General features: G+C 38.1%; 1 protein-coding gene across 5 annotated transcripts in view; it reads right to left on the bottom strand.

The window, feature by feature from the left end:
- Nucleotides 1–1349: 1349 nt before the first annotated feature.
- The window catches only part of TTC29 (tetratricopeptide repeat domain 29), a 237561-nt gene continuing 211689 nt past the window's right edge, over nt 1350–27221 (bottom strand). For all 5 annotated transcript variants that reach the window (XM_017820132.1, XM_017820128.1, XM_017820130.1 and 2 more), the window contains 2 exons: nt 1964–2037; nt 1350–1590 (listed from right to left, as the gene is read on the bottom strand). In XM_017820132.1, coding sequence (XP_017675621.1) covers nt 2000–2037 — 38 coding nt within the window. In that variant the 3' untranslated portion in view covers nt 1350–1590; nt 1964–1999. The remainder of the gene's footprint in view (nt 1591–1963; nt 2038–27221) is intronic.

Below are 27221 nucleotides of genomic sequence, written 5' to 3'. Positions count from 1 at the left end.
ACACAGGATCACAGAATGGGTCAGACTGAAAGGGACCACAGTGGGTCATCTAATCCAACCTCCCTGCTCAAGCAGGTCATCCCAGAGCACATGGCAGAGGATTGTGTCCAGATGATTCTTGAGTATCTCCAGTGGTGGAGACTCCACAGCCTTTCTGGGCAATCTGTTCCAGTGCATGGTCACCCACACAGTAAAGAAGTTCTTCAGGTTCAGGTGGAACTTCCTTTGCATCAGTTTCTGCCTCTTGTCCTACTGCTTGGCACCACTGAGAAGAGCCTGGATCCATCCTTTTGGCACCCTCCCTTCAGATACTTACCAGCACTGATGAGGGCCTCTCTCAGTTGTCTCTTTTCAAAGCTGAATAGGCCCAACTCCTTCAGTCTTCCCTCATATGAGAGATGCTCCAGTCCCTCAACCATCTTCACAGCCCTCCACACCGACTCCAGGAGCTCCATGTGTTTCTTGTACTGAGGTGCCCAGAACTGGACACAGAACTCCAGATGTGGCCTCACCAGGGCTGAGCAGAGGGGCAGGATCACCTCCCTTGGCCTGCTGGCAATGCTCTTTCTAATGCCCCACAGGATACCATGGGCCTTCTTGGCCCCCAGGGCACACAGCTGGCTCATGGACAGCCTGTGTCCACTAGGACTCCCAGGTCCTTCTCCACAGAGCTGCTTTCCAGCAGGTTGGCCCCAGCCTAAACTGGTGTCTGGGTTTATTCCTCCCCAGATGCAGGCCCCTGCATTTGCCTTTGCTGAATCTCAGACAATTCTTCTCTGCCCACAGGTCTTGCTAAAAGGGGAGTTTTGGCTTCAGTTCTGAAAATGCGATGTACAGGTGTTTCACCAGATGCACTTTCATTGCTAAATACAGTTATTTCAGCTGTGAATATAGACTGATATTGCACTTGAGACAGTTAATAGCATTCCAAATGCTTTGATTGTACAGGCTTCCAACAGTTTCATGAGTATACCCAATCATACTTTAAGCAAACTTAGTTGTGTTTTGGGTCCAACCTATGTTGTAGATTAGATCAAAGTTGCACCATAGTGTGCCACCCAGGCTGGATCTACTCTAAGCTACAGTTGAACCCCAGCCATTGAGCACACATGATAAAATCACTGGTAGTCCTGTGAATAAGTTTTTCTGAAAGGGAGAATTATAGGGGCTTTAAAGAAAATGCTCTGGACACATTTGGAAACTGACCTTCCAAGTTATTGAGTGGCTTGGATTCCCATTCTGTAGGCATAAATGATGTTTAATATCTTAACGGGAGCATATTGACACTTTGGAAGATATTAAGCATTAGGGGCACAAAGTATAAACTTTCTGTTCTACTACTCTTTTTCTTTTTTTTTTTATTTATTTCAACAACACCAGCTATTTTTGATAAAAACATGTAATACACATTGAAGCCACATTTCAGTCATAATATATCTTAGAGCTCTCAGATATTTGTACTGCAACACTGTGCTCCCATTTTAATGACAAAATCCCTGCTGAAATTCCTACTTTGTTGCATGTCTCCTCAAGGATCTTCCTGTACTCATTATACATCTATCAGCTCCTCTGTCAGTAAGGAGGCATCCTCTAGAATGAAAAACAGCAAATAGAAAAATAGTAAAATGTCATAAGTTTATGTGTATATATATCAATATCTACATGTTTTATACTTGGGTTCAGCGTCTGATTAATAGATTTTTTCTGTCTCAAAGGCTTATGTCTGTAAATTAAAAGCAATTACATGATCAAAGGCAGTTAAATTCTAAAACACATGTAAAAAATCTGAGGGAAGTGTGAATTCATTCATTTATGAGCAGTAAAAATATTGTTATTTGGACAAAGTAAAATAGAGATGATGTGCGATTTCCTGTCAAAATCAGGTTAAGTGTTGATAGCAATGACAACTTGCAAAAATCAGCATATTGGTATAAAGACTACGAATTAAGAACAAATACTATACCAGGAAGGAACGAGAACTGGTGTCTTGGACAGAGGCTCACAGAGGCTTTGAAGCACTTGTTTCTTTATCAAGTTCTGTTATTTAAAAAAAAAAAAAGTGCATTAGTGTTTTAGACTCACAAGACTCTTAATGGAAAAAAGCCGTAGAAGGTTTATTAGAAAAACATGTAACACAGTAAAAAGTCACAAGAGAAAGAAATCTAAGACAACACAAAGGTGAGACACATAAGATATAATCCCAGAAATACAAAACTGACGGGAATTTCTGCTTTTATTTCTTGCACTCCTGTGCAGTGGTTCTCCAACGGGCTGATTTTACAGGACAGGTCCAGGTGGGACCAGCTGGGGAGCCAACAAGGGAGACGCATTTGGGAGAAGATGATGGCAAAGAGAGCACTGAAAGATGGCAGGCAGTAAGAAGACCATGCAGGGGAAGAAGTGAGCAGTGCAGGAAGCAAGAGTAGGGCGAGGAGGTTGAATAGGAAAGGCTGTCACCTCTCAGGGGATGTGATCTAAAGAATAGGTGGCTGGGAGGCCATGGCATAACTCTGCAGTTCTTGACAGCCATAAGCTTCTTTTGCTCCCATGATCTGTGATGCTCACCCTTGTTCCTTCCTCACTCCATTTTCATACCAAATTCCCACCTCCTTGCTGCGCTTTCTGTTCCATTCCCAGTGACTCTTTGTCAGCACACCTCCCTCTGCCTCATTACAGCCACACCATCCCTGGGGGATTGTTTCTTATTTTGGGAACCACTGATCTGGTTCACCTCCTCAAATGGAGAAAGTGCACATATATCTAGTCCATCCTGACATCTATTCTCAAAGGTTTCTGATGAAGGCTGTTTCACAACATCCCTAATCTCTCTGTTCCAGTGCTTCACAATCTTATCGCTCAGTTTCTTCCCTAATACTTAAGATAAATATTTATTGCAAATTAAACTGATTTCTTTTTCTTGTTTTACCTTTGGTAGACATGAAAAGCAATGGAACATTGTTCTCTGTTATAATAACTCCTTATAACTTGAGAGACTATTTTCCTTTCTCTAATCTTCTCTTTCTGAAGGTGTGCAAATGCAGTCTCTTCAATATTTGAAAGGAACTCATGTTTTCTGACCTCTGTATAATCCTTAACTGGATCCTCCTCAGTTTGTCACTACCTCTCTGTACTGTGATGCCTAAACTGGACTTGGTCTTTTAGTCTCAGCAATACCAGTGGTGCTTATAAGGCATGCATTCATGTCCAAAGTAAATATATTAACACAGTTCTGGTGGGGATGAAAAATAATGTTCAAAGCAGTGTCTCCACAAGTGCAATATTTGGAACAGATTAAAGCTACTGGACCACTCAAGACTCAATAAGATTTCTGTTTCATCATATCATAGGCTTTTATTAAGTATAATTGCTGACTATCGCTTCATCCACCGTATACAAGTAAGAGCAGGATAAGCAAATCTATGAAGAATATCTGAGAATTAGCGTTCAGTTGTATATGAAGTCTCATTTTGTATGAGGGCACTGTGTACGTTAGTGGTTTACTCTGTATTTAACAATGTAATTATTCCAGGTAACATGTTCTGAAACCAGGCCTAAACTATTTCAATGGAAACTCCTTTTCCTAGCAGACATTGTCTAAATGGAAAAAAATCTAATAAAACCCAACTGAATACAAGGGGCTGTGCTTGCTTTGGTTTAGGCACTCAAACAGTGTGAAGCAGCCGAGACCCCCAGGCAGTTCAGAGGTGCCAACAGGGGTCAGAACTACATTGTCCCACCCCAGCTTTACACCAGCACAGCTGGTTATCGCTCTTTCTAGAGGAGTCTCTTTGTTTAAAAAGTGGGGCCAGACAAGTGGGTGATTCAAGCCCAAAATGTTACCAGGTACAGTAACATGTATTTCCAAGTAAATTCACATAAAAGCGTCTCTGACTTTTGCACATGCAAAAGACTGTGGGGATGTGTATGTGACAGATGGGGAGTTAGAGCATAAATTGCTTTTCTCATGCACCTTTTGGCCTTTTGCCTTCACACTTGGACACCAAGCTATTATTGCCTGATTAACAGTTCTGCCCTCCCAGCATATAATAAGCGTATCAAGGATAACTGATGGAATACTGAGCCATAAATGTTTTCTTGGCATTTGTTTGGCCTATGCTATTTGGGAACAATAAAAGCATCTCATATTCATAATGATAATACATATATACCATCACAGATCACACCATCAAGCATTCTCCTCCCATCTTATTGTGTTGTGCAAAATGTGGAGATAAACATTAATATGTATTAATAGCATGTAAATACAATTAATCATAATAGAATGTTCCTGACATGTTACCACTGCTGTTGATAAAATATAATTAAAATTGTCTGACCGAATTTTCAGTGTGGCTAGAATTGGCATCTCTATTCTTGCTGTTTACGTGTGCCTATCTAAAGAATGTTACGCTTCTAAAAATCGCGTTATTTCATTCTGTTCCTGGGAGAAAGCAATGCAGGGTTGCGAGACCTTTAAATGATATAATTAATGAAAAGTCATATAAAAGAATGAAAGCCTGCAAAATGTACACCTAGAAAGACTGAAGCTACAACTAACTTCTGAGAGGACAGGAATTTTAGGCACCATTCTCTCAAAAGACTATAAAGAAAATGAAAGAGGCAACACCTGTGTTCCTGAACTTGCATGCCCATTCAATGGGAGAGCATTCAAATCCAAGTTTTGCATTGTTCAGAGACCGTTGGAATCTATTAAACAAGAATTTCACTGAAAGCTCCACGAAGTGATGAAGTCATAAGAGCACTATTGTTTTGGGCAGCAGAAACTGCTTTGGAAAAAAAATAGGCAATATTCCGAGGAGATGACAAAAGTAAGAATGAGGGTAGCATGCAGAAGGTGACCTAGAAACCATTTTTCACTGTCTCTTCCAATGAAAGAATGAGGTGGGATATACTGAAAGCAGGTGGTGGCCTTGGATACAAAGGAAGGGCTTCTTTGTGCGTTGTCAACTCATCCTTGGAACTCCCTGCTGCAGGATGGTGAGGATGCACAAGTTTTGTGCTGGCTCAAGAAGTGACATGGCAAAGAAACAGGAGAAAAACCCGTAGCCTCTCCTACTCTTGCACGATAGCCAACTTATTCAAGTGGCATGTAATCCCATAACACATAACACAACACCTCAAACAAAATATGATAACAGTGCCGTTATGTTTTTACATGTTTTCAGGTGCACACACGCAAACAAGGCCACATCTGCAACTCCTGTTAATGGGAGCGAACTCTCGCTATATTGTACGTACAAAAGTAGTAATACAAGGCAACACGGTGTTTTCATTACATATATTTTCCTCTAACAGAAGTAATTCCACATATTCAGATCCACTATTAGCCAATACTGCATCTTTGTCACAAAAGGGAGAGAAAGCAAGACTATCTCAACATATTATCATGTTGGTGTAATGAGCTGATGAGATATAAGCCATTACTGTAATTTAAAAATTACTTGCATTTTTAAAGGTCATGCAGCTGTTTTCAGTTATGTAATCTGTAGAATGATGGAGTAGGAACAAAGATAGAGCATAAAATAATATTACTGCCAACAATATGCACATCACACACTTGTAGACAATCTTCCTACTTTTTTTTCTGTCTTGATAAATGAAAATTGATGCATTGCATTTTTAAAAGTAGGTTGGGCCAACCTGTTTAACCATGTATCCTGACTAGGTTCACTTGGAATGGAGGCAGTTGTACTTGGAGGTTTTATGAATATAAAGATTAATGAATTTGTACAATTTGGGCATGCAAACCATTTTTATCAGGCATATTCCATTTAGAATAAGCAGTAAACCATATATAAGGGTTGTGTCAAAGTTTACTGAATAGGGCCCTTGGTAGCTAATGTAACATTTCTCCAACAAATCAAAGGTATTGTTCTATGCTCACATGAATATACAGTAGCCATTACCTTAAATTTAAAACTCACTGTGAGCAGCAAACACACTGTGGGGATATGAAGGCCATATTGTATCAGTGGAGTCTGCAGAGATTTTCTTCATATGGCTTTGCCCGGTTGAAATATATGTTGCAGTTGAAAGCTAAAGGGATTACTTTTGAATAGTCATCACAAAGGTTGATTATATTCGTATATCATTTAGCTGGACCCTGCAGGCTATTATTCCATTAGCTGTGCTGGCCCTGCACTGTCAAAAAGTTGATCATATAATGTAAAAAGGTTACATGCTCTGTTAAGGTATGTGAAGTAACTTGAAACAGTAATCTTTTAAGAGCGGTACAGCTGTGTACTTGAAGGTAGATTGCATTTAAAATAAATACCCGCAAAATGGAATAAATACAATAAACCTACTACCTCTGTTCCCTATTTTTCCTTCTTTGAATAGGCCGTATACAATTTGAGTCAGTTAATTGTACCAGGTAAGATATTGGCTAGAGAGTACTTTTTCATCCCCACGTCCCAAGAACTATACCTCAAAATAGCTGCGTCTTTACACGAAACCCTCACGGAAATTATGTTTCTGGTGAAACAGATTTGCTGATTATATTCCCCTTGCACATGCAAACACACACACACACACACACACATATTTTCTTCCAGTGCTTAATAAAATGGATCTTCAGATGGTTCCATTATGTGGATGCCTTAATATTATTTTATGCTAAAACATGGACAGTGCATTAGATTGAAAGCATCTTACTGTTCCATAAGGCAGAGTAATCATGGGCTATCCCTGGATAGCAAATGCTCCCATTGGGGACACAATACCAACAACACAGGCTAATGAATCACAGCAGTTATTAATCATGGGCATTTGTAAGAGCCACATATAATAGAGATGAACTCTCAAGATTAGAAAGGTTAGAAGGTGGGACCGAGAAAAAGACAGGAGATCATCCAACTGCATTTCAGAATAAGTTTATGGACGAGTATTTGCTTCAGTACAGTCATGCCCATGCTGGCCTCAGTCTTTCTGAGAGGGCAAAGAGAAACAATTCACTCAGCTTTCAGATCCTTGTAGGACAATTTGGCAAAAATAAATAAATAAATAATCACACACATACAAGGCCCTTAGGGCTTATGGCCTAGTTAGAAGTGAGACAGCGCTTCTTTTATTAAACAAAGTTGTTTAATTTAGGTTGTAACAGCAAGAGTTGGTTCTCTTTCAGTACATTGTATATATTATTCAGAGCAATGAATGAGCCTTTATGAGTACAAATGGGAGACTTTAATGAACTACAGCAAGCACTTGAGCAGGTAGGTTTCTCTGAATAAAGGCTTCACAGATGGGTAAGTTTATGAATGAGAAGAAGAATTTATTTCATATGCTTTGAAGAGCCTACTTGGATTATGGCACTATAAAGAAAGTGCAAGGTTTTTCTGGTTTGGTTGAGAAAACCTAATGGGAATATGAATTTTTCCCTGACTAATAACTTCCATTGTTTACTTATTCATATTCAACAGTCCTCAGACAAATTAATCTTCCTCTCTTACATAGTTTGGGCATGTTCCAGACATTTGTACAACAGTGGAAATCTCTCTTGATCTTATATTTTTCAGTTCTGTTTGTTGTTACTCTTGTTTGGGACAGTATAGTATAGCAACAGTTTTACACAAACTATTTGTTGAATGTTAATTTTAAATAAGAGATCATATTTTTGACTGTAGGTAGGAAACCAAGGATTTTTCTCAAGGCCAAAATGTGACACTGTGTCTTTTGTACACCTGGAAGTTAGAGATCAGAAAAATTCTACACAAATATTGGTGACACAGAGTATTCAGCTTTGAAAAACAATCATCAAGGAGATCACTTCAAACATGAAGAAACACAAACAAAATAGCTGCCAGTTTTTAGTTTATAGTTTTACCTTTACTATCAACAAATTCTACATAAAATCCAAACTACTAGCTTAAAATTTCAATACAGCATCTCATCTCTGGGTCTACTCCAACCCAAGGTAGGGAGAAATTAAGGAAACAATATTTCCAATTCAGTGTCTTTAAACTTTCTCAGTCAAAGGCACTTTTCCAGCAACATGAAGCAGGTGAGCATCTGCCCAGCTGGTTATTTAAAGTTTCCACAGAGCACAGGAGAATTCCCAGATGGCCCAGAGAAGGGTTTCTTTTCTTTCACTACCACCCCTCCCCAGTCCAGATTCGGAATGAAGATCACAACTGGAACCTGCTTGCTCTCTCCTAAAGACAGGACAAGTCCCAGAGGGACCTGCTGAGAAAGCAAACTTCCGAGCAAAGGCTCTTGGAGAAGCAAGACTTGCCCTTGGCTACCCTGAGGAGCTGGTGAGGAGAGAACACACAAGCAGTACAAAAACACTTCTACTACCTCTGTCTCTGCTGAGAGCATGAGCTATCACTAAAGACTGAGCCCAAAAGCTACTCAGAAATCCTTATGAAAGGAAACCCTTATCTTGCTCACAGAAGTGCTATTTTATAGTCTCAGAGAACTTTTGCCAGTATTTTCAGAGATATTCCTACAGACTTTTACAGAAATGTGTCTACCTCAGTGATATATGCACAGAAGTTTTAACATATATCTTTGGAGTTATGAATGAAATTTATTCTCATTGCAAAGGGCAAAGAAACACTAAGTGGACTGATGTTTCTGACAACATACTGATCATAACAGAAGCAGCATATTTGTTGCCAATTCATGAGCAGAATTATCATTTTATCATTTATTCACTTTAAAGCAAAGCAAAGCTAGGTATTTCAGGTGCTCTGGAAATAATTACAATGCAGTAGATGTGAAAACACAGATTTCAGACATAGTGATGATTCTGATACCGATTCACACCAAAGCCACTACACTGAAAAATTCTTGCTGGTTTCCCCCAAATCACTACAATCCTTGTCCTGTAAAACTTTTCAGTACTCTGCTTGAGAATGTACTTTTTGCACTTACTATGCAACTTTCTTGCATGACTACACACAAAACTTTATCCTTTATCCTTTACTCGTATAGACATAGTGCATTGTCTGTTAAGTACTTGGTGTAAAGGCACAATTAGAACCTGCAAGACAGGATAGCAGGACATACATTCATACCTGTATTTTGTAAACACCATCTCCTACCCATGGAGGAAAACATGCCACTGAACAGAGGAGCTCAGTACTACACACTGGCAGTGTGTAATATTTATTTCTGAATATGCAGCTTGGTGTGTCTTCAAAGGACATGGCTGTCAGAGTGCTTAGCACCCCTTTCTCTGAAATTCAGGTTCCTCACAGGTGTCCCAACGGAGGGAAAACTGAGAGCACAGATTACTTAAACATGTCCTCTTGCTTACCTTCATGCCATTAGGATACTGAGGTTCAAATACAGTATCAGGCTGCTCTGACTACAAGTATCTCTGATTTTAGTTCCTTTTACTTTATCTCTCTATTTTGACATGAGCATTCTATGTAGTTTTGTTAAGAGTTTCTTGTTCTGCAGATCTCATTCTTTATGTTCTGGTTTGGCTCTGTGTTTTCTGGCCTCTAAAGGTGTACCTACTCTTCTGTAATTAGATGTAAGAGGACCTCCTCACAGCTGAGACTTTCAGCATGTCCAGTGACTACTCTGCCTGGTGGCTCACAAATCTGAGGTCTCTATAACGTGGGGGTTTTTGCCTGGAAAACTGTCTTCCAAGAGTTTAGCCAAAGGTATCATCTAGGTACAGAAATGGAAGCCAGTGAGGCAGAGAAAATCCAGCAATGCATCTGCTAAAGACAAAAGAAAAAGAATGCCGGGGAGATTTTTTTTCTCCTTACTTGAGTTTAGCTTTACATCTTCTAGTGCACCTTAGGCATGAGTGCATTGTCTCTGGCTAAGGAGATGTAGGGAAGTGTCTGGAAGATTATGTTCTTTAAAAAGAAGATACTGACTCCATTATGGAAGTATCAGTTTTCTTGTGACTGAAGTTGTCTGGGAAGAATATTGTTCCCTGTAGCAGCTGAAGTCCCCTTCTAAGACTGATACAAAGTGCTCCTACTTCTCTTAAAAATAATCAGCAAAAAAACAGTTGCTGGAAATAAAGGTCCTGATTTATGCAGGGTCCTTGCAGTCACATGTGGTGTCACAGATATAATGCTATGGGAGATACCTCTCCCACAGACACTTTGGAGAAGGTCCTTTGTCTCAGCCTTCCTCGCAGAGATCATACAATCACAGATCAGACCTACTTCTCTTCACTAGGGATTGGGAACAATACTTTCACTGGTCAGAGAAATGTAGAGTGTTTGGTTTCTCCTTCTTAGTTTTTGAATTTATGGCCACGTTCTTCCAGACAACATGGGACAACTTGAAAGGCCACTACTTGTCTTCTGTCTTCACAGATAAGTAGAGAACTCCAGCTTTCACGCCAGTCAACCACTTCTTTTGATGAGAAATAGATTCGCATGAAAAAAAGATTACACTGAAAAATGGAAATGGATTTTCTGTTTTATTAGCAGTCAGCATAAGACTTGTGAGCTGCTTTAGAAAGTTATAGAACTACAGAGACTTTCAAGAACATGCCAGTAGAAGCTAGAATTTAAAAATAAATGCTCTGGCTACTCTGGGCCCAATTCTCAAGTGATGCAACCAGTGCAGTTCACTGAAGTTAGCATGGCTATGTCAGCTTTGCCAAATTGCTTCAAAACAGATCTTTTTAGAAAACATTTGACTTCAGGAATTTTAAATTCACTTTGAATTATGCCATACCAATCACACTGTTTTGCTCTAGGTACAGTAGAGCTTAGAAGAATCCACCAGGCAAAAAAATGTCTTCCTAAAGTAAAAGATGTTGCCCTTGCCACTCCACTCCTCGACCACATTGAGAAGGCTGTGATGAGAGTCACCACCAGGTACTCTCAGTGTGGCAGACACTTACTGAGGCTGAGGGGAGGCACATACTTTTAAGCATAAGGGACTGAGAGCAGCAGTGGGTGATCTGGTTTCTTTTGGATCTTTTCCACAACCACAATGTAAGGGGAGAAAAGGAAACAGGGTTATTTACGTGTTGCTGCTCAGTTCTGTCTCTCACAAAGGCATCAGTGGAAGCAGAAGCAGACACCATTTTGGTTACAGCTGCTGCTGGTTTGAAGTCCCTTCCTAAAATGAGGTAAATCATGTGAAGTCACCAGCTGAGAAATAAAGAAAGATTTTTTCCCCCAGGGCACAAGTCTGATAGGGATTCTGGCAAAATTTTTTAAAAAAACAAACAAACCCTGTTCCCACAATCCAGGAAATCCATTTTGAAATTATCTTAGGTTTGAAAATATCCTAATTTCCCCAAATCTATAAAGCGAATGTAGAACTTAAGATGAATTAGCTATTTGAACATATTGGGGACCCCTTGACTGTGCCACGATCCCCTTCATGGGAGGATACGAATATCTCTTTGGAAGCTGGATAAGTTCCAAGAATTAGGCAAAAGATTCTTGGTAACAGTAATTTGATAATTTAACACCAGTCTGTACTCAGATGAATGTTTGGTGCTTTGATAGGAAAGCAGGTCTTCGCGGTAAAAACAATACTGTAGCTTTCTCCTTAAAATCCATGTTGGAATTTGTGTGTTCTGATCAAATCACAGTCCTACCTCATAGCAAACCTCGTGAGGTATAATAGACAAAATTTATGGCTATAAATTAGAATAAGACATCTCTACTTGGAGGTTTCAGAGTCTCCAAGTAAAGCCTTTTTCCAACAGAAGGAATATTTCACAGGCACAGATCTTGATCGCCCTTCTCTACAGCAGAGCCCTGGTTTGATCCTGCTGTGCAAGTTCATTTACTAGGCACAAAACTAGAAACTGTACTTTGGCTTCTTCTGGGTTCTGCTAGGATCGTACCTATTACATGATGAGCCAGCTGAGAAGGATTTTTGTAATGGGAAGGAATAAAAATGCCAACCTCTCTCCGAAGCTTCGTTTGAGCTGCGCCTGGATTCGTGGTGAACTCTCCAGGCTGTGCCGGAGCAGCGCTCCCGGTAACACGAGCCACGCATCCTCGGTGCCCACGGGAACCCGGAGTGCACACAGGGAGCACGGCGGGTCACAGGCGAGCCTGCCAGGCTGATGGCAGCGGGATAACAGCCTTGGGAAGGTTTGCTTGCCCGGCTGCAAATCTCTCCAGTGAACTGCTCGCTGTGGCTCTATTTATTTCTTAATCTCTGCACCTCTGTTTAATTCCTCGCTGCTTTAGGGACCTGTTGTAACACAGCAGTTAAAAAAAATATTCACATGTACTGTCGGGCCTCCCCGAAGAGCACTAACTTGACACGCAGGCCGTGACAGCTGGGCTTGGACTACTAAGAAATCTAATCCAGGGTTTCCATCATCTCAGTTGTTGCCTTTCTTTCATTACAGTTTGACTCAGCCCCTAATGGATTCAGCTTTATAAAATCAGAAAAAGAGGAAAAGAAAGCAATTTATTCATGTTTCACTAGAGCTCACAGAAGACATGAATCTTCTCTAAAAATGCAAATTATTTTGTGCCACACAAGTGAGACTGGGCAGCTAAAGCTCTTAGAGGAAGGGCCTTTCCCAGGGCTAATGTTTTTATACCCAGTGATTGAATAAATCGATCCCTTTATTATCACATCTCTTTTACTCTCCTTTTTCTTCAGAAGAACGTAACCAGAGGTACCAAAGCACCCTTTCTAATTCTAAGAAAACTGATTATGCGTGTTAATTTTGTTTTTAATCCCAGGCATATCAAAACAAACACCATAGTCATGCGTAGCAGAAATCAATATCTCTTAAGCATCAAGTTGGTAAAAACAAGGATTTAGTTAGAATCCAAGATGTAAAAGACTAATGTAAAAACTAAGCCCTTATTTATGTAATGTGCCTTTATACAAGCTCAATATAAACCTGAAAGAAACTATTGCAGAAGAACAGAAATGGTTTACTTGCACTGCATCAAAAATGACCCCATAAGACCTCCTTTACTGAGATAGCCCAGATATTTAATGTGAACATATGTTTTTAAAGGATTTCTTGTCTTATGTCCAGTCATTCTTGTTAATTCATGGGACAGCATACTGCAGATGTGCTCTTTTCTATGTTATATAAAGCAAAAATTACATTTAACAAGTGTAAGGTTGGTCATAAAAAATAAATAAAAATAGACTCTTAAAAGCTGGGAAATCACAAAGTGAAGCTATCAGTCATTCTTATTGAGAAGGGTGAGGACAATGTGAAATAAAACTTGCACATCTATGAAGAGGCATTCCTAATATGCCGCCACATGGTTGTTATTTCACATTCTGTATAGGTTACTTTCATCAGCCCAATATTTCTTTCTTTAGGATAAGCTGCAATGCACATTTTCACCAGATGCCCTTTCTAGCCACTGACTTCAATTTTAACAGTAATTAAATTAAACATTTTGAACCCGTTTAATATCTGCAAGTCCATTTTCTTGAAAGAACAGACAACAAAGTCAGTGTTAGTTTTTGCGCGTTCTACTTCTGGGTAAGAACTTCAAACTACGTGTTTGTTTAACAGATTTGTTGATGCAATTGTTTAATATGGAAATAAAACAACTTTCAGATTAGTTTCCTAATACTAGTACAAATCTAAGTACCAATTTGTGCATAATATTCACATGCAAACTAACCATACCATTATGACTGGTATTTAATTCTGTATGGTTTTACTCCTTCCTGAGTGCAGAGGAGAGAAGCAATACCTTAAAAGGAATATTCTCTTCTACTTTTTTGCTGACACTAAAGATCTTCATCTTTCATAACGGCATTTGTAGCCAAGTAACTGTTCTTTCAAAAAGTTGGTATAAGATGGCATATTCAGATACTTTAGACAAGGAATTTCTGACTCGAAACTACTCTTACAGATTTGGTACAGCATGAATTCAAGCCAAGACATGGAACCAAAACTGGCTTATGAGGTACTGAGGTCAGATTTGTCAACACATAGAGGACAGACGGAAAAGTTGCTCTTCAACAAGATGGATGGAGTCCACAGTAATTCAACAGTGAGACTTCAACAGTTTAAATCTTTCCCAAAAGTGGGCATTTCTTGAGTAACACAGTCTCACCACCTCAGACTTGGAAAATTCCACCAGGCTTAAGTCTAAGTTTAGTTCTTTGTAATACCTGGGTACAGCTGTGAAGGGGAGAGATCAGATTAGACAAAGCAACATGTGAGTGACTTGCACAGACCATGAGACTTTGATTTGAAGCACAACTGAGGGTCTCATTTTGATGTGTTATGTTACTGAAAACGTTACCCGATTCAGACCAGAATGACTACGTCCATGGAGGTACATCTGTAAAACAGTTAAATCACTTCTGAATTTTGGTCAGTCTTTCTTGCTATTCATTGTTCTGGACATCTAAGTGGAATTCAGAGAGAAGAATCATTCTATGGTCTCCTAGGACATTGTTAATTTAGAGATGGCCAAGTTCACCTATAATAAAAGCATAGACATCTCAAACACACATCTCTTTTATATACTTAGATTAATATTATTGTTTGTAATGGCAAAATAGCTTCACAATTAGCAACTATATGAAAAGGCAAATTTAGTATGAAATTTGTTTTCCTGTTTTATAGGAAAAACATGTCACAGAAAGAAATAGTTACAACCCAGCTCCCCATGAGCTTTTAAGTAATGCTGTAACAAACCAAAGTATTTTATTATAACTTAGTCTAAAGTTTAATCACACATGCACACACAAAAATGATTTATAAATAAATAAACACTATAGCTACTGGTATTTTAAAAGCAGTTTTAGTAGAGAAGTTTAAATTATGAAATGAGAGATTTATTTGAAGAGTTCTGGATCTCGTTATGTACAACTAAATTCAGTAAGACAACGTTAACTAATTATTTTGTATATAATATGTTTGCTAAGGACATATCTATTCACCAAAAGTAAGGGTAAACAAACAACCTAATATAAACTGCAGCACTGCTAAATTACTGGTTCAGGTCTGGACTGAATCCTGACTTTCTACAACTTCACAAGTCTCTTTATTAACCACTGGGGAAATTGGTACTAGATGGCTGTAATTTTAATAACCTGAACTGAATTCTTCCACTACTGGCAAGTGAAACATGGTCATTCTAATGAAACATTTTTTACACAGCTAGATATTTTCAGTAAAACATTGGATTGAAGCTTCTACCTTGCACTCAAGTCAGCAAGGGAATTCGGAATCGCAGAATCACAGAATCATGGAATTGCTAGGGTTGGAAGGGACCTCTGGAGATCATCTAGTCCAACCCCTCTGCCGAGGCAGAGTCACCTAAAGCAAGTCACAAAGGAACACATCCATGTGGGCTTGGAATGTCTCCAGAGAGCGGGACTCCACGACCTCCCTGGAGGTCTGCCTGTTCCAGAGCTCTGCCACTCTCAGCATAAAGAAGTTCTTCCTCATGTTGAGGTGAAACTTCTTATGTTTTAGTCTATGGACATTGCTCCTCATCCTGTCACTGGGCATGATGTGCACTGATGAGATCCCTTCTCTGTCTTCTCCAGACCAAACAGGCCCAGCTCCCGCAGTCTCTCCCCATAAGAGAGATGTTCCAGACTCCTCATCATCTTTGTGGCCCTCTCCAGTGGCTCATCTTAAAACAATTAATCTTAAGATTAAAATCTTAATGATAAAAAATTTAAAAACTTAATCTTAAAACTGTATTTGTATTTCCTCTCTCCCCAGCTACACGAAGATTATGGTTGAACCTCACTTCTAAAGATGTGATAAAATTAGGAAAAGGGGGGAGAGAAATGAAAAACACACTAACTAGGATCCTCAATAGTCTTTAAACAGACCATAAAGAATTATCTTGAATACAAAGGAGCCATAAAGAGCATCATATGCTACTCTCCCAAAACTGAGTCACTGAATCACAGGCATCAAGGAGTGCCTGAGGATCTCAGTTTTTCAGTTTACAAGCTTGAATCAATACCTTTAGAATTTTATAGTCCAACTGTAGCATTTATATAATATAATCTTCTTTGTTGAAATATTAACGCCCCCCTTAAGAAAAGTCCCTAATGTTTATTTTTAACACAAAAAGGTTATATAATATCAATCAAAGGTTACATTTTTACCTACATGCTTCTACGTATTGTTCTTTTAAATGCAAGTCTTGACTATATAAAGAGAGTAAATAGAAAAACCAGCAGTCTTAGGACACTGTAAAGTAAAGGATTAAAAGTTAAGCTTTGAAAAAAGGACTTGATTTTTTTTGTCATTTTCCATTCTTTCTTTTTTTCAGACATTTAAACAAATCATGACATCTTAATTCAAGAATACATCATGCACTGGTGAGAAAATGTGATTTGGCAAAAATGTAACATGCCAGCTCTTAAAGATAACTTTGAAAGCTCACACAACATACCACAGAGCACACGCACTCCATCTTCTGACATTTCCAGAACAAGCTAGCGAGCCTAGAACCTTTAGGGACTCCTTTACAAACAGAAGATCAGGCAAAAATTAGCCACAAAGGACCACAAATTGCATTTTTTGTTTCTTTCAAATCCCTGCTCCCACTTTTTGGGTGACCAGGTAAAACTTACAGAAGATACAAATCTTTCCTTCTTTGAGTGCTGATGCTTTCTACTGTTTCACTACACCTACACATTACAAATCCTTTCTCTCTCTCTCCCTTTATCTCAAGTGTCCAAAGTCTTCTAGGACAGCTTCACTGAACTCTTCTCTCCATTTTTTTTCCCCAAGGAGGTTAAAAGTTTTCTTCAAATATCTAATGCAGTGGTATTTGCCTAATTCTGCAGACAACTTAAAGCAATATCCCTTGAGTAAGCCTCTTTTTCCACTCTCAATTCAATTAGGTTGTTATCTTTAAATTCAAACAAAGGCACTTTGCTATAGAACCAAACTTCATCTCTGATTATTTAGCCAATGCTGTGAGGAGAGAATAAGAAGCCCCTATCAGGAAAGAATTGCAAGAAAAAGGTAGAAGAAATCCCTGAAGACATCAAAAATATGAAAAGAAGGATGAAGGAAAAAAGAGCGGAAATTGTCATGAACAATACAGTAATATTATTTTTTTCAAACAATTAAGGAACAAGACAATACGGGGAAAACCACAAGTCACTAAAAGTTTAGTTACCACATAAGGTTGTATTCTGACACTGCTTACTGTGGAAGCTTCCCCTGAACTTTTCAACATGCAAGAAGGAAGGTACAGATGCCTCTAATATATTGCTCTTAATTAAAAGTAGAATCAGGGCCTCTGTAGTTTGACAGGCCTGTCAGAAATTCCCTTGGATAGCCAGGAGAACTCAGCTGTTTTGCAGTCACTTTGTATCCTGCTCATTTGCCACTGCGACAGAAACCTGCTCTCTGCTACAACCCAGGAACATCAACTTGACACCCTCTGCACCTCTGAATAGCTGATGACTACCTGGTTTTAAACTGAACTCTAACACTGATTTTCATGATGCCAAGATACTGGAGAGAATTTTGTAAAATATAAAAGCTGAAAGTTTTCAGGGTATAGGCAGAAAAATACGACTTAGTCCACTTTATTTTATGATGACCACACAAAGACAACAGAGCACCGATGTCAGGTACCATATCTCTGTAAATTGTATTGTTCTCCTCTTTCTCTTCGTGTCCTTACAATAAAATACTGGGAAATAGCATCATTAAAGCATTACACGTTTCTTCTTAATTTTTTTTTTTCTCAGTAAAACAAACACACAGACAAAAAAGAAAAAGTTGAAAGAGAACTCAAGGAATAAAAGATAACAGCAGAAAGGTGAAATGTATTCTTGGGATGGTGGTCACTAAGGAAGACCTCCAGCAGAGATCCACATCAGCGTTTTTATTTTTTAGATAAGAGAGGAGCAGTCCCAAACTGAAATACCCTTAGAGGATTAGAGCAAACTGACAAATAAATCAGGCAAGAAAGGGTATTTGCTCAAGAGGTTTAAAGGACACATACACATGTATTGCTTAAATCAGTCTCAATACAAAAATAATATGAAGTGCCAAACAAGACATTAATTAAAACCAAGAATGTGCCACGGTAGGAGAGTCCAGTAAAAATCTAACTTTCATACCAGGCAAATTAGCTACAACTCTAATACAGGACATAATGATAGATAAGTAAATTAAAATGCTATAAGGAGAAAAAGAAATCAAGATAGTTTTTGTAGAGATCTCATGAGGTTATTTTCTTTTGAGGAAAACGTGAGATCTGGATGAATATTACCTGTTTGATTAGATTTCCAGAATGCTTCAGATACCTTCTCTGGATTAACAACTAGTTAAAGATAGAAACTAAAGGTAAGAATAGATGGATTGATTTTCATTAGGAGGACACACCAGTAGTGAATTCAACAGGGATCTAAGGCTGAATTTGTATAGTAAATGTTTTAAAAACCCCCAAACAACACCACAAAATGTTAGTGAACAGCAAAGTGATAGAACCTACTGCTGATACAAAATTACACAGGGTAATCAAAATGAAAACTTTAAAGAACTTCAAAAAGATTTTGTGACTGGGCAATAAAGCATCAGATAAAATTCAGTTTTGATAAATGCAAATTAATGCACATATGGAAAATGTCTCTTCTGCACCAGAAGATTGCAAGCTTCAGCCTGATAGAAAGATGACTGATGGGGGGATATAAAGAGATGTACCTATTTTCATGAGTGCCATGAAGAAAAAGAGTGAGAAATGATAATTCACTCTTTCTTATAGAGCCAAAGTTGAGGGACAACAACTGAAGCTGCAAAACAATGAGCTAAGGGCAGATTCAAGGATGTTGTATTTCAGTTGTGAAATTCAATGAGGTGTCTTGGCTGCCAAAGTCCTGCAACAGTAAGAAACACACTGGAGAAGTGAATGGACAAATACAGAAAAGCCTATTAAGTATAGTGGGATCCAGATTCAAATTCTTCTTCAGAAAGTCCCTAACTTGCAGGCTGCTTAAGATGTGGAGAGAATACCGGGCAGAAGAATTGTTTCCAAATTTCCCGTCCTTATATTTTTTCCTAATCTTTTAGCCACTGCTGGACAGACACCAGACTAGACAGCCTTTGATCTGGCTTACTACAGTAATTTTTGCAGTATATCATGTTGCTATCAGAAAAGCACAATCTCTAATCACAGAGATTAGAGAAGGGTTAACATAAAAAACCTACATAGAAAGTCTTCCAATTTTCCATGTAGGAAAGAAGACTTCCTGCTAAACTCTGTCTGGGGATTTTTGTCACTCTCTCAATTTCATCTTTTTGGTGACTAAAACTCATTCTATTAAATTTGACATTTTCTGAGCATTAACACCTATTTGGCTTTCATTCAAAAACTACTAACAAATGATGGTTTGTGAGTGCTGATGTCTCCAAGATATCAAATGATTATTTTTTTCTTGCAAAAAAAAGAGTAATTCTGCCTGTTGTGCTAACGTAAAAGCATTCAGACTGTTTTTACCAACAGCAGAACACAACAGCATCATCATGGAAAGAGTGGATGCTAAATTGTTACCTCAAGACTTTACTCAAGAGCTAGATTTCTTGCTCCATATACTGAAATTGGGAGCACACTACTAGTTATTAAAAATCCCAACCCAAACACTGATATTTACAAACAGCAGCACCATTTCCTAGAGCGAGTGGAGTTTGCAGGCCAGTCTTCAGCTTGCAGATCGTCTGCAGCTGCCCTGTGGGAGGACAGTTTTTATAAATAAAATATTTGTGAACAGCGGTAGTTACAGCATTATTACAAAGTCCAAAAAAAGATATCAAAGGGCAGTGTTGCATGTGCTGAACAACAAGTCTGCATCTTTTTTTCCCTGAACAGCTGTATACTTCCATACCATGCCCAGAAAAACAGAATTTTTTAAGGTTGTTTAAAATACAATGCAAGACATATTTTTCAAAAAACAGTGCTATTACTTTTGTGTGTAACAACAGAATTGTTACCACTTTTACATATTTTGCATTTAAAAGCCTGAAATCACTGTTTTCTCCCTAACTCTCTTTCCCAGTGGAAGTGTGAAAGGCTAGAGCAGGTTGAGAAAACCTCTTAAAAATGTGGCAAAATCGCCTTCAAATTTTATGCACTCCTGTGCTGACCAAGCGTTAGTGCTCTGGCCTTTGCTCAGGTTCCCTCATTTCTGGCAGAGTAACCTAAAGCAACTGTGGGAGGACCATGGAGACTGGTGATGGCTAAAGTAGTCCACAGGAAGATCAACACATCTCTAGTCCACATCATCTTGTAACTGAGTCTCTGCCAACAGCTTCAAAGTTGACAATATGCACCTATCCTCATTCTTTCAAGCATTGTACGGCTACTGTCCTCTTCTCTGAGGGACTTTGATCCAGCATTGGTCTCTAAGGCCATAGGAAACAGTCCACAGAATAGTGGTTTTAGTTGAAATGTTGTTGTGAAGGCTGCACACTAGTTTGCAACACATCTTGAGGCTTTTTCAAATAACTTGGGAACTGCCTTAACTCCTCGTTGATGTGGGATAATTCCAATTCCTGTGTGTTTATTGCCTAAGTGGGGAGGACTTAGGTAGGTACAGGCTTCACGTTTTCTCCGTTAAAAATTACAACAACTTCAGGATTTGGGTTGTAATGAAAAAACCTTCTTCCTATGCTATTCTTCTAGTGTTGAACAGATTCAATTTATAGAAACCTGTGTTTGAGTGAAAATTCTAAGTAACTATTGGATAATATGTTTATAATACGTCTATCACAGTGGGATAGACCAGAAACCTGCACGAATGTATGAAAAACAAGTTCATCACAATACATCACCCAGCCCTAAGTGTATGCCAGCAAGGAGTTTGCCAGCCACAGAGGCAGTAATACAATGTGATACACGGTCTTAGTTCTTTGTAAGCAGAACATTACACTGAGTTGATTAATGTGAAAAGCACAGATGATCCAAGGACATACTTTGGGATTAAATATTACTACCAGACCTGCACATTCTGCAGTAAAACCTGGCAGGATTTTTAATCCTTTAAAGTATTGTTATCACATCCCTGTGATTTCAGAGATGCTGTCACTGGGACAAATACAAATATCAGTACTGATCTTGCTGTTACTCATACACAATGTCATTTGCTTCAATCAAAGACTGTAAAATACAGTTGAGCCTCAATTTTGCATGACCACCAAGCACAAGCTTTATGGGTGGCAGTAATTTATGACAAAATTTTAAGGCAATCTCTGGGATTTCTGGGGTAACATACCATACAAGTAGGAATTGTTGAAAAGCAATAGTTTTGCAGGCAAATTTGAGTCAGATTTCTCAAAGAATCTCTGGATCTCACAAAGCTACTAGTACCAGTATTTAAAAAACCCTCTTATTGTCTTCTACTGTACTAATACAAAACTGTTCAGTTTGATTCCTAACAGTTATTGTCCACAACTGAGCATGGCAGCACTGGCTACAGAAGACTTGGACATTAATCTTTTAAAATTCTGTAATTTTAATTTTACTTATTCATAGGAAATGCCTACCACAAGCTCACAAAAAAGAACCACCCACTGTTTTTGGGATGAATGTGTGTGTTGACAAGGCCATCCCTGTGGCTTCAATGATGCATTTTTATAAAAGAGTCACTGCTCTCCATTCTTCTAGTAATCACAACATCTTTAGAACTAACCTTGCCAAGCAAGCTTCCAATGCAGATTTTGTTTCTTGCAAATACTTCAGTGTTGAAATAGGAACTATACAGAACATTCCTGGATTATATTATCTAAGCTGAGGGTCAAAGACATCTTGTATTCCTTTGAGTAGGATGTAGGAGTTGGAGAAGACCTTAGCTAAGTATCATCCCTAAACAGGGGGGGGTGTGTGTTTATTTGTTGTTGTTTGTTATTTTTTAGTAGACTTGTGCCTGTTGTTCCCCTTTCACTTGTTCTATCTTTGGTGTAGTATAGTATACATAATTTAAATAACCAGGGAATCTCTCTGGGCTCAAAACCACCTGCTGGCTTATATTAGCTAATTAATGGTGATTTATCCAAGTTACTAATTTGAGTGGAGCTGACTGCCTTTAGGAATTTTGAGAACGTTGTAAGAATTTTGATTATAATTATGCTTATTTGATGGGTAGTCTACTTAAAATATTTAAAAAAAAAATTGCCTGCCAGCTGATTTTTAACTGTGCCAAATGAATGACTTTGTGTTGTTTCCTACTCAAGATCATGTATTCAGGTAGTTTGTTTACTCTGATGCTCGATTTCATCTTTGTCTGGCTCCCTATCATTTTCCCTTTTACATCAGGGTTTATTTGCCTAGCTTTGAAACAATGACTGCTTGAAAAATAGTCCTGATCTTGAACCTGCGCAGCTTAATCATTTTCACAAAAACTAATATAGCAGATTCATTTTAGCCAAACTTCTCTGTCATGCTGACCTGATTCCCAGGGCCTGAAAGTGTGAATTTAATGGTAGTGCAATGTCTGATGTAAGAATATAATAGAAACCTCTCAGCAGTATATCTATTGGATCAGTGTAATTTCTTTTTTCTCTACTGGTCTCAATGTCTCTTAAGGCAATCTAGTCTGCAGACAGCAAAGGGGGCCAGCCTTCTCTTTTACTGTGATCCCAATGCTACTTATACTAAACAAAGAATCAAGTCCCTCGATAAGGTAGGCAGTAGACATAAGCACATAATCCTAGAGGAAAATTTACTCTATTAAAAAACTTATTCTTTTGCTGTGAATTTAAGAGGATACTACCATGAGGTCTATCCTGAAGACCAGAAAATACAGTTATTACAGTTTCACTGTATTACTATTGCTTTTTAACTTTAGGGACAAGGAAATTTTTCTCTTAATCATTTTCAGGTACTAAAAATGAGAATTATATACTACATTCTCTGGAGAGTAATGAGAACCTGGTGGTAGATACGTTGGTTTCCAGTACACATTTGTAGACGAAAATTTAACAGAATTAACATAATTCTCAAAACTGAAGCAACTGCTTCCAGTGTAACTCAAACATGAGAAATTCTACTTTTGCTGGATTTGGCGTCATACAAATACTTAGACTGCGCAAATTCCTTCCACAGAAACTTCTATAATGAAAGAAACTTAGGATATGACCCAGCCTAAGTGTGCTGTCTTTATTCTTTAATATAAATTATTAGGTTATTCTTCATACAAAGCTTTCTGTTAAAGTCTTATCTACTACTGATGAGATGGGGGAAACGGTAGACAAGTTTCCTAAAATTCCCAGCCAATTTTACATGAGAAAGTATATAAAAGCTATAATTTGTAGAACGTATCTTTAAAACTGGAGTGCTACATTTAGGCATTTAATCCCACATCTTTGACTGAAATCCAAGAAGTGCAAGATAATAAAAGATAATAAAAAGAATGGTCCCGGAATAAAACTTTTGTTCAGAATCAGAATCAACTGTACCTGAGTCATTCTGGATAGACAATTTTCTCTTTCAAAACTTCCAAAATTACACAAATTTCTTTCTCTCTCTAGGCTTCTTATAAATAAAGTGTATATTTCCATTGGGAGTTCTGGACAATCAACATCTCAAACTGCTTTAAATATTTAAGTATGGCTTTCACTGCCTAATTATAAATAGCCAGTATTAAAGAGATATGACCTTAGGTTTCGGTCACATCATATCATATCATATTCTCTTCTTGAATAATGAAAGATTAGAGAAGAATAATGGATAGCTGTGATCTTCTGTGATTATTTAAGAAAAAAAAAGATGTATTAGAGAGAAAAAGTGAGTTTTCAACATTTACAAAGCAAATTGGTGGCAAAGAGGGAAATAAACTGCTTTCTCATAGTGCACGACCCTCAGTGCCTTGTCCTCTCCAAATATTACTCTCTATGTGCTTTCCTGGTAGTTTGAGTCCTTCCTGTGGAGTCAAATGTTGCTTAGTATGAAAATCAGACTCCATCAATTTTTGTCCAGTTTAGGCTGCTCTTTATTATTACTCTTTTCCTCTCTGAATAGTGTTCAATGAAATAAAGCAGAGACATTCAAAGTAATTTTTTCACCGTTCATTCTTTAAAAATTATCTTACTATCAAGGAAAAAGTGAGACAAAGGACAGATGTGTTACAGTTCACTTCTGCAGGTGAACTTGTTCAGCCACATCACAGCAAAAGCTACAGGGCTTTTGTTGTCTTCTCCAGCAAAATAACTAACCCTACTGTTAGTATTTTCACTACAAAAAACACACCTTTTTTGGCAGCGAAGACAAAGCCAACTCTCCCTCCAGTTTCTCTACAATCTTTGATCTCTTAATTCCCATTTCTCCTTCCCCTTGATGTTCTGGTCTCTCTGATCTCTGTTCATCACTACCATATATGTCTGTATAAGCTCCCACTCGTAATAACTTCAGGACAACCAGAAGCTCATCCTTCATTTCTGGCAGACATGCATTTCTTTGGAAATAAAAAACTAGGCAATCTTGCGGTTTCATTTTAGACTAGTTCATCAATGATGGTCTGCAGGACGTTTTGATTACGATGCCCAGATTCAATAAGCAGGTCAGTGAGTGAATCATGTCTATGAACACCAGACTTACAAGATTTTATAATACTGAAAAATATGTAAAAGAAAATACAAGGGACTCTGTCACATCATTTCATATTTAAAGTATTGTCTGATTCAGCTCACTCAATTGCTGGTAGTGAACATGTGAGTTTTGTTTAATATGTTGATAATAATTGATAATGCTCAATTTTAATTTTCGAGCAACTTTTTGATATGTTAACTTAATACGTGTCCAATAAAACCCACTAATTTTCCAGTAACTAATTGAAGAGCATAAGTAGCTAAACTTGAAAAAAACATGATACATTATGAAGCATTTGCCATAACAACATACTAAGGAAAGAAATGAAAGTACAAATTACATACATACTCAAAATCTGCTGCATTCCATATTCTGAAGAGCAATTTATTGGAAGATATATGGCATTTTGATATCTAGAAAATGCATACTTATTGATAGTCCCTAGTTTCAAATAGTGAATTCTCTCAATTCCTCCATCACAAAAATGAATGACTAATCAAATTAAGTATTATTTAGCTGAAGAGCCACTACTGAATGAAAAGGAGTGATCTTCATATCTCTAACCATCTCCTTCGCAACTGGTAAAAACAAATAGAGCTCAAATTCAAATCTCTAAGCAATGGATGAACCAAACTGCCCATCTGTAGAATGCGTTTTGTTTAGGCTCTGCTCACATTTAAAACACCTAGGACTGCTCGGTATTTTGAACACACTGTATTTCTCAGAAATTAACAGTGCAGCTCTGGACTTATTAATCATTATTTTTAAAAAGACTTCCTTGTGAGAAAATGCACTTCAGCTCATAGGTGCTGCCTTGTGCTATGTACTTATTAAAAACAGCACATCCCTGTAGCCCAGAGGGCTGACAGCTCCCTCCAAAGCTGTACTGCTGCTCTGAGCTAACCTCCAGGGGCTACTCGAGAGCGATGCAGCCTTCATGCCCTCCTACAGTCTGAACAGATCATACCTACAATAGTCTAAACCTTAGCTATCCTAAGAAATGCTTTTCCTAAGGTGGCTACTGAACTCCCCTTCTTGTAGAGAGGCAGTTAGGCTGAGCAGAGAAGAAAAAAAAAATCACCTATCGTTTTCAAAAAATTTCAAACAATTTTATGAAAGAATAAGAGCATGGATTCAGTGTAACTGAGGGCTTTTTTCTCCTGCTCAGACACAGGTAACATTTGTTTCCATTATATCACTCATCCGTGACTTTTTATCTCACATGATGAAAATATAACAAAGAAATAAAACTGCCAAACTCTGAGCCTTATGACTGAGACAGGGAATGCTTGCAGACAGCACTGAAGAACAAAAAAGCACTGAACAAATTCAGTTCAAAAAGACTGATCATATCCTGAGGTACAGCTAGGGCTTTTTTTTTGTTGTTGTCTGTTAAAAGTGGCATAAAATCTTTAGAGACTTTTTCCTCCAAAGATGATATTTCTCTAGTTTACTAGATACACTGTTTTGCTTTGCATGAACACCCTCTTTGACATTAAGTTCAGCCTTCAGGCTAGCGTCGCTTATCTCTGTTTCCAAAAATCCTCATATTTGATCGTCACGTTTATTAAGTCAGACTCTGAAAAAACTTCCATCATTCTGTAGCCCTTTTCTCTTTCTCTTCTTCCTCCAAAATGTAAGCAAATAGTTTAATCGCTTGTAGGAAACCACTGAAATTATAGATACAGTATAACCTTAAAGTATTCCACACAATTCATTTTTCCAATAGCTGTCTGAATTTCAAATCTATAAATACTTGTAATTTCTAGAGGCCAAAAGACATGAAAAAATGCTCAAAGATTAAATATTTTACAATTTACACACCCATGCCCCAATTTTCTATTTGCTTACCTTACCTTCAAAGCCCTAATTTCTTGGGTTATTGATCCCTTAATATTGAGAAGAGGAAGAAAACACTACAGATCCAACGGAATTTCTGTCAAATTCATCTTACTTGTTAGTTACCTATGCCTAAAGTTGAATCAACATGGAAACATTTTTAAATTGAAAAATAAATTTTAATGAAAATCACACTATATGAGAAGATTTGTCAGCAAGAGAAACAATCTTGTGAGTGCATTTAAAATGTTGAATGAGAATATGTATCTCTTGGTTGATACCAGATCATGGAAACAGACATTTCTGTTACAGCATGTGGTTGTCTTTGGATGCTAATTACCAGAGGTTCTAGGACTTCAAAATGGATACACCAGAACATTTTACCTTGAAGTAGCTTTAAGAAAAGATCATTATACAGAGCATTATTTGGAAAACACATCAAGGCAAGACTGACTCGCCCGTGGAGAAGCAGGGAAGTTTCATAAAATGAAGTAAGAACAAGAAAGTAGGAGATAACATCCACTCCAAATTTTTACTTGCCAGCTACTCTTGATTCTAACATTACTACTTGCAAGTTGCTCTCAATGCTTTTTAAACAGGTTCTGTGCTCTGCTCTCCAGAATGATTCACACTGGAGCCCTTCCCTGACATATGTCCCAACTACTCAGGGACATCTTATTCAGGTTTTCCTCACTCCCACCCAAGGGTTAGGAACTTCAGTATTCCTCACAATACTAGGACTGAGCACAAAGATTTCTTAGAAAGCCTTCTAAGCATGCAAAGTAACTGTATCTCTCTCTCATATGGTGGAACATTTTTAGCATTGGCAGAAAAACACACGTTCAGCAATGTATGCACCCATCCATCTTGATTACAATCAAACCATTCATGTGAAAAAAACCCCTGAAG

This window comes from Lepidothrix coronata, unplaced genomic scaffold (assembly GCF_001604755.1).
Source record: "Lepidothrix coronata isolate B3197 unplaced genomic scaffold, Lepidothrix_coronata-1.0 Scaffold79, whole genome shotgun sequence".
In the NCBI taxonomy this organism is placed as follows: domain Eukaryota; kingdom Metazoa; phylum Chordata; class Aves; order Passeriformes; family Pipridae; genus Lepidothrix; species Lepidothrix coronata.
This window is presented reverse-complemented; position numbering and strand designations above follow the sequence as displayed.